The following is a 9147-nucleotide window of genomic DNA, read 5'->3' on the forward strand; positions in this document are numbered from 1 at the left end:
ATATTTCAACTACTAGTATTCTTTAATGACTATTAAAACTATTTTATTCAGAAATGGCCGTTTATGAAAATACTTACAATATTCAATTTCATATTCATCCTTACCTATGAAAGGATACAAAAATTGTAGAACAGATAGTAGGAGATATCCTGGAAAGCCAAAAGTTTTATTGACCAAAGACTGGTAAGTGTCTGTCCCAGAGAGGGCCCCTCCTTTTATCAATAAAACAAGGGAAAAGTCTGTGGCAAAAATAACCATTAAACAAATGTCAGATTACATTTAGTACAATTTTTTTTTTTTTTTAGTGTTTTGACTTAAAGAAAAAAAGAACTTTAAAGAAGAGTTTAATGCTACAGTAAATTAGCATGGCAAGTCTTACTTTCTTTTCATAAAACTTTATCTTTCATAAAACTGTACTGTTTCCAGTTATATATTTTTCAATCGAGATGCAAATAGACTTCATATATCCATGCAATGAACTGGACAGATGAGGGTATGCAGACTAGAGTTAAAGCTTCAATTTTCCATTTTACTTTCTTAACCTAACCAGTGCGATGACTACTAACAGGATGTGGCTCAATTGTCCAAGCAACAGAATGTAGGTAATCCAATATCTCATAGGCGTTCAATGTGTGAAGACGGACAATAAAACGTGCTGGAAGCATTCAGAAGAAAAAATAGATTTAGGAGAATCAGATCATTTGTTTTATAACAAAGTACAATTAGTAACTTTATAGTTATTATGGTTTACTTTACTATATTATTATTATAGTTAAGAGAGCACTCTAAGAATTTTTTTTGAAATTTACATTTTAGAGATTTAAGTTCCACTTTTTTTTTTTTTAAAAACAGAGATGGCCAATTTTCTTTTTGTTTATTTATTTATTTGGCCGCATCGTGTGGCTTGTGGGATCTTAGTACCCTGACCAGGGATTGAACCGTGCCCTTGGCAGTAAGAGCTTGGAGTCCTAACCACTGGAACGCCAGAGAATTCCCGAGTTCCACTTTTAGTGTTGAAATTGAAGACACAAATATACAGAAAATATATAACTAAAAGTCTATTTCATTTAACCCAATGTTTTTTGAACACCTAGTGAATGACACTGCAGTTGTATTGGGTACACAGCTACACAGATGGTGTGATTCTTGCTTTTTCTTTTTTCTTGCTCATGCTTCCATCACAGGTGAATTTTTTTATCAAGTTATTTGGAAATGTACTAGAATACAAAGAAGAAAATACAAATCATTGCAATGTTGTTTCCACCTTGATTCCCCACCCCCAGTTCACTGAAACTTCTTTTAACAAGTTCATCAATGAGCTCCAAGTTGATAAATCCAATTGATACCTCCTAAATATTAATCATATTTGCTTTTTCAGTAGCATTTTCTCCCTGTTTACCATTCCCTTGTTTCTCAACCATCCTCCCTTGGCCTTTCTGACATCACTTTCTCTTGGATTTCCTCCTGTCTGTTGGGCCATTTAGTTTTTCACGTTTCTTTAACTCTCTTCAAACCCTGGATTCTTGGACTTTTTCCTCACTCTTCAAGATGTCCTAATGTGATCCTATTCATGGTTATGCTTTCAATTTTCATAAAGATGTTAGTAACTCCCAAATTTGTACCTCCAGCCCAGATTTCTTCCAAAACTCCAGATTTCTACATCTAGCTGCCTAATAAACATTTTACCTTGAAGACCTCATAGGCATCTTGATTTTAGATGTCCAAATTAGAATTTATGTATTTGTTTTGGAACCTGCTTCTGCATTCATATTTCTCCAAACTGTGAATAATATCAAGATAAACTTGAGAATCACACTAGACTTCTCATTATCCATCACCTTCTATTTTCCTTTGGTCACTAAGTCCATTAACTACTGCATCATAAATTATTCAACTATATCTCCTCACTTCTAGTCTCTAACCTGTTTTACTTTAGGGCTTAGGCCTTTATCACTTCTTGCTTGGATTACTGCAAAAACTCCTATTAGTTCTCTCATCCACTATCCCCTCCCTACTAAGACTTTCTTGACCTCCCCCCTGTACCAGATGAATCTGACCACAGCATAAATCTGACCATGTTTTCTGCTTAAAATCCTCCAGGGGAATACTTTGATGCCTTTGGATAAAAAACAACACTTTTTCATAATTTTTTTTCAGAAAAAAACTGTTTATTAGCTGTGGGATCTTGGATGAAGGACTCTGAGTTTCATCTGTAAAGTAAGGCAATACCCCAACCTTGAAGAGTCTATGAGGATGATGATGTTTAAATGCCTACCACAATGCTTGGCACACTATGGAGGCTAAATGAATGAGAACTCATGCTATTTTTAGTTATCTTCTATAGGCTGTGTGTTGAGGTGGAAAAACATTGTATTTGGAGTCTGATGATAATGATGGTAACGATGATAAAAACCACAAAAACACTAGCAAATACTTCACAACACTTTCTGTCTGCCAGACCTTTTTCTAAATGCTTTATGTATATTAACGTGTTTAATCATCACAACAGCCCTAAGTAGGTGCCATTATGATCCTCCATTTGATAGATGAGAAAAGTGAGGCACAGAAGCTTAAGTAAATTGCTAAATTTCACAGAAGAAAGGAGAGACAGGACTCAGATCCTGGTAGTCTAGCTCCAGAATCCATGCATTTAACCAAAATCTCAACTCTGTTGCCAGTAACTGCAGACCTTGGGCAAATCATGTTAACCTACTGGTCTCAATTTCCTCCTCCATAAAAAGTAGAACATGAATACCTACTTTATGAAGTCAGAAGGATTAAGTATAGTGGCTGCATTATGCTTGGCATCTAGCCAGTCTTCAGGAAATGGTAATGATTATCATTACATGGGAGCCTTCAAAAATGCCTCTGCAAACCTCTCTAACTTCATCTCTTTCCACTTACCAACATCAACCCTATACTTTAGCCAGGCTGAATCACTTACATAGTTCTCTCTTGCATTTCCACATTACCGTCTGCTTGCAGTACCCTTCCATTTTCTTCGCTCTCTCACATTTTTTCATAAACAGTCAGTGAAGCCGTCTTTTCCTCCCCAAAACATGTCTGCTCCTTTAAGGCTGGATTAAATGCCAGTATCCCTATTGTCATGCACATATTTGTATTATGGTATTTTTCATGAAGCATTATAATTATGTGTGTTTTTTCTGCCTAACATACTACATTGTGAGCTTCATGTGGGCAGGAATAATTCTATCATTGCTATAGCTATCATTGCTATCATTGTTATAATGGCAGCAGTGTCAGTAAATATCTGTTGAATGAATCAGTGATCAATAAAGCAGGATTGCTAGGTGTCTATATATCTGATTCAAATGTAATATGATAAATGACTTAATAAATATATTTTAAAATATTCTGCAAGCACAAATGACATGGTAATTCATCCTACATCCTTTGTTTAAAACTAGGAAAAGCTTCACAGAAGAGTTGAGTAGTGCCTTGAAGGATAAACAGGATTTCACCAGGTAGAGAAGAAAAAAAAAAAAGTCAAGCAGGGGGACTATCTATGGGAAGTCAGTGTGAAGGTATATTCTACATGTGGGTAACGGAATAGTCCAGAATGGCTAAAACATAAGTCCCACACAGGGCAGTGTCGGTGACAGGGTGAAAGAGAGGTCATATTAGTGGGAGATAAGACCAGAAATGCAGACTGTGGCTGAACCATGAAAGAATTTAAATGCAATAAATTTTTTTCTGTTGTCATTATAGAGTCTTGGAACGTTTTGACTGGGGGAATATCAGATCAGGCTGAGGTTTCGTAAAGATAACTTTTGCAGTAATATGGAGGACGGATCAGAAAGCAAAAGACAGATGCTAAAGGCAGGAAAACTAAAAAGCAACTTATTGGCCGAGGAAGAGAATCAGTGAGGACTGGAGTAACAGGAGGTAACCAATTTCACAGATGTTGTAAAGTTTTGGTGAAGAACTGTATGCTTGGGATGAGACTGCTGAATTGTACAACAGTTCAAAATGTACTGCTTAAAAGTAACAATTTGCTAAGAATTTAGTCAATAACAAATGCTATACAGGCTATAGATAAAGCTCTCAAAAGTTTTAGGAATCTCAAATATCACTATAACATTTTGACCTCCCTTTAAATGTACTGTATGCAAATTTTAGATAATCCATGAATGAGTGTACGTTATTTAACAGGAAAATTTTCTTTTACATCGTTATGTATACTTGGACAATAAAAATTATTTTACTCTAATCAACAAATATGAGAACCTTAAAGTAAATTAAAATAAAATCATTTGTTGTAAATATTTACAATTCTTTCTTGTTCTCCAACATTTCACAAACATGAAAACAGAAACACTACTTGTTGAACTGGACATAACTCATTGAAAAGACAAAGGCCTTAAAAAGACAAAAGAATAATTGTAGAGACAAACAACTGTATAATTAGTGTCAATTTAAAGAACAATTCAATATTATAACCCTACTTGTAGATTTTGCTCTTAAAATCCTAATTAAGGAAAAAAATGAATCACAGTCTATAATTATTTTTTGTGTCTGTGTGGTCATCCTTAATTTATCAAAATTATTTAAGGATTTTCATCATGCAGCCAAATTACTGAGTAACTAATTTCTGCTGATTAGTTGCAGCATATGACTTTGCAAAACACTGCTCACAGACATTGCTGTAGGTTTACGTATAGCATCAGTTGAGAGAGTTATTCACATTATGATCTATGTATGTATAATGTGACTTGGCTTTAAGAAACTATTCATTCTCCTTAATTATTGATTGAATCCTTAGGTGATATATATTTTTAAATGCTTTCTGTCTACTGGTGTACAATGTGTGTACATGTTCATAATGCACTTAAACAAGCCATGGTTATTATGCCTGGGAGGAAATTAATTATTTGTCAGTACCGATTGACTGGAAAACAGGAAATTAAAAACGACAAGGGTAAATCCTTGAATAGGGTTTTTGAGTGTGATAAATGTGCTCATAAATAAAACACACTTTTTAAGCACCAGCAACTCTGAATAAGCACAAAGTCACAGATTCCACATTACTAAATTATGGGTCTTAAGCTACAAATTAAGAGCTGTAGAAGCTAAAAGCATCTTAGGTTTAGGGAGTGGTGGGTGGTGAGAAGCAGGGAGGAAGAGAGTTGAGGGCCTCTGCAGCTCTGACTCTGGTACCTGCTGCATGCTTTACTTTCTTCCTCAGCCTGAGGAAAAACAGCTGAGTTACAGGCTGGTTTTGGAAGCCTGAGATTTTATGAGGGATGGCATCTTAGTCAGAGTCTCTAGAAGTAGAGCTGAGACAGAGATTCTTGGGCAAGAGATTTGAGGGAGTGCTCTTAGGAGAAGGGGAGTGAAAAGATAGGGCAGGGGAACAGCTCACCAGGACTCGATCTCGGGGGAGAGCAGCTGCAGCCCAAGCCCTGCAGTGGTGGCGCTCTGGAGCTCCAACGGCCCCGCACATTGGTCCCTCCCAGAGGCAAGGAGGACAGCTTTGGGGTTTCTGTTACTCAGTCTTCGGGGAAATGGTGGCTGGCGTTCATAACCTCACAGGAAGGTGATACTGTTAAGGCCCAGGTCGCCACTCTGGAGCAGGGGACAGCTGAGGTGTTTTGTATTACCTGGTAAAGGGCATCTAGGTGATCACACATAGCAGCCCCCTAGCAGCAACCACTGCAGTGGGTGTCTGTTTGTGATTGCTGCCTCTTTCGCAGTGATACTAAGGTAGAGGAAAGACCTTGTGTTTGCCTTGAGGTGAACTGGGGGGACGACAGGGCAGGGGTGAGAACAACAGGAAGAGAAGATGATTAGGAGTTATAAAGCCTGCACTTAGACAGGGGAATGGGTGTGAATGAACATGTTACACGGAAAGCGGGAAGCAGAACAGAAGAAGCGATACAGAAGCACCTTATTGCTGCCCTTGCAGACAGTGGCAGGCAGGAGGCTGGGCAGGCGGGGTAAGGTGGGGAGGGAGTGGGGATCCCTGCTGGTTGAGCACCGGGGCTCTTGGTGCCACCTGCACAAACAGAGCTCAAAAAGGTTGTTCATCTGTGTGCACCTGCCCGAGGTTTTTGTGGGAAAGGAATCCCTGATGTCTGCATTTTCAGAGTACGGTCTTGGCCTTAATCAGTCTTTAAAGTGACTCCTCTATCTACCACGTTTGGCATAAAGTGAAAAGGCACATGAAAAGGATTTAGGCTTGGTAATATATAATGCTTTTCTAATCTGTTCAGAGGATTAGCAAGGAAAGTAAATCTCCTCAGATACAAATGTTTAAATTCTTTAGGATTCTTTGATGCACTTTTTAATTAGGAAATTCAATTACAGGGCGTGTGTGTGTGTGTGTGTGTGTGTGTGTGTTTGTGTAAAACAGTCATTGCACAATTTAAATTGCAGGAATAATCAATTACATAGCATTTTACCTGTAACATATGAAACCCAGAATAAAAGCAATATTCCCAGAGGAAAGCCAGCTTGCTTCATTGAATAAGGCAATCCTGGAAAAAACATAAAATGTCCCACTCATCACATTAATAAAACATATGGAAACACGGAAGTTTTCCCCCAATTTCTGTATATAATAGGCTAAGTAAATTGACATATTTATATGACATAGTTTTAAACAGTGTATATGAATATTAAAATTAAATGTTAGCATATTAACACCTATTTCAGAATAAAATGTTGTAAGTTAAGGGCATGTCAAGTGAGCAAGTTTATGAGGTGGAAAAATAAGAGTAAGAAAGCATCAAATGAAAAACAGATGACAGTTCACACAAATAATGTTCCCTTCAGGGTGAGGGGGACATATGACCTAGAATATGTGGAGAGTAATGACCCAGAGCTCTCCTTATGTGCTGGCCGGGAAAACAGAGATGATAACAAGAGTATAGAAGGGTTATGAGATTTGAGGAAAGACCAACCCTGGGGTCAAAATGGGCAACTCTGTAGGAAAAGGAGAGGAAAATGAGAAGGCAAAAGTATTTTTTATAAAGCTGAAAGGAGTATGTAATGTTATTTCTTATGAATCTTTTTTGGAAATGGGCAATTTTAGATTATGGACAATGAAACATTTAAAATAAAATGTACTTAAAATAATTCCACCCAGAATATTTATTCTCTGAAAACTTTCCCCTTTCAAAAATCTGCTGAGCCTAATTAAGAAGTACTTTTTAAGTTGACATGAATCAGCTTAAAGTGTTCATATCAGGAATTAACTCTGGAATTCGGCCTACACCTCTATGGTACATGGAGGCTGAATTTCAAAAAAGTCTTTACGCCTACTTGCTACTACTTTGCCTCCGGTTCCTACAGTTTATTTACCATTTGAAAAAAAAAATTGTCTGTATATGGAAAGTAAAATCAAGAAATACATCAACTTGTGAAAGTTAAGAAAAGTAACTCAATCCAGATGACTGAGACTAAAATGTCATAACTTTACAGGAAAAAGTAATATTCTCAATGAGTATTTGCAGGATTTTGTTTTGTCCTTGCTTTTTCTTAAATTGGATGCTTCAAATAACAAAAGCGCTGAAAAAATAACTGCCTTTATTATTATAACGCAATGCACTTAATTTTTTCTGAACTTTTCCTTTGCTTCAAATTGGGAAAATATGAGAGGCTCATTTCTTTCAATTCTGATTATTTGGCTCCTTTGTTTTAAAAAATCATTTAAAAAACCATTTCTATTTATTGATTAAATTATATTTACAACTGATATATCATAATAAGTTTGTACTTTAAAATTTAATACTCTATAAATGGGTAAGGAAATATTACGTGGATTTGATTCTTCACGATTGTTATGTTTTCACATTAAACTTTTGTATCTCCAATATTTGCAAGTATCTGGAGGTTCTACACCTCTAGAAGGTTATGGAAAGGTGATTCAAGTAACGGTTGGCCACTCCAGGAACAGGGAAAAAAGTAAATTAGGTAACATTATCACTTGACCATGCAGCCTATGAAAAAAAAATTCAGCAATCTCCCATCTGCAGCTCCACCTTAATCTATCACACACGGAGGATGCTCTCAAATGTGGAAAGAGTGTGAATCACCACCCCATTTTTAGTATAAGAGAGACTGATGTGTGCACATTGTTACATTGGAAAAAAGGGAAGGCTTTTATGAAAAAACAATTACCAATTTTATCATTTAAGATTTTTTCCTTTAAAATTAACCTATGAATACTAGCAACATAATAAGTGTCTTAAATTTGGCCTTTTCACTGAAAATTAAAAAAAAAAAACTTACCTATTATACCAGATCCTATAATCGAGTTGACAACATTAAAAACAGCAGCAGACTGACGACAAGTTTTCCCTTTGTCCTTATGTTCAGAAACGAGGGTTTCTCTGTCATCTAGATGGCTCTATTTTAGTATATAAAAGTGCAATTAAAAAAATATTTAACTAGCTCAAAAATTCAGAAAACTGTAAGACAAATATGCAATTTAGGAGACTAACATGATATTAGTAATAAGTAATGCCAATAACGATAAGAAAATGAGGATAATAATAGAGTAACAACAATATCAAGTAATTCAAACAGAGCCTGTGAACAAACTCCATCCTAAAATGTCCTGATTACAGCTGCACCAAGTTCGTGGACTACTGCATGAAATCCTAGTACTTTAGAATCTCTTAGGGAGCAAAGGATGTGATTTTTGTGAAATTAAAGGGGTTATATTGAAAAGTGCCCGCTATGAAAAAAAAAAGATCAAGGCAAAATTTCTTTTTTCTCCTGGAGAACCTTCTGTGGTGCTACATCAAGACGCTGGGTGAAGGTAGCTAAACGCTGTTGCAGGGTAAACGAACGAATGACCTGCCTTCAGAACCAGCCCCAGTCTCGTTACCTGTGGCGGGACGACGGGCCGCTGACCCTGGTAGCCCATGGCTGCACCCGGGTCCTCTGCAGGTGGAAGGTTCGCGGGCGCGGGTACTCGACTCGCCAGAACAGCCTCCTCCGCGACCTCCAAGCCCGGGGTCAGCGCGCGGCAGGCGAGTTGGGGGCGGGCTGCGCGGGCTGCGCGGGCTGCGCGGGCTGCGCGGGCTGCGCGGGCTGCGCGGGCTGCGCGGGCTGCGCGGGCTGCGCGGGCTGCGCGGGCTGCGCGGGCTGCGCGGGCTGCGCGGGCTGCGGCCGCAGCTC

The 9147-nt window shown here is 37.8% G+C and overlaps 1 protein-coding gene across 1 annotated transcript in view; it reads right to left on the reverse strand.

Moving 5' to 3' along the window:
• SLC38A11 (solute carrier family 38 member 11) overlaps positions 1-8893 on the reverse strand; it is a gene marked incomplete at its 5' end in the record, with an annotated part of 52573 nt that extends 43680 nt beyond the window's left edge. Inside the window, 6 exon segments of the mRNA XM_082840916.1 lie at positions 105-239; positions 5929-5983; positions 5985-6016; positions 6423-6497; positions 8254-8371; positions 8855-8893. Of these exon segments, the coding sequence (XP_082697042.1) occupies positions 105-239; positions 5929-5983; positions 5985-6016; positions 6423-6497; positions 8254-8371; positions 8855-8893 (454 nt within the window).
• Positions 8894-9147: the final 254 nt, after the last annotated feature.

The sequence above is a fragment of the Leucopleurus acutus genome, assembly GCF_964270905.1.
Source record: "Leucopleurus acutus genome assembly, chromosome: 6".
NCBI classification, from domain to species: domain Eukaryota; kingdom Metazoa; phylum Chordata; class Mammalia; order Artiodactyla; family Delphinidae; genus Leucopleurus; species Leucopleurus acutus.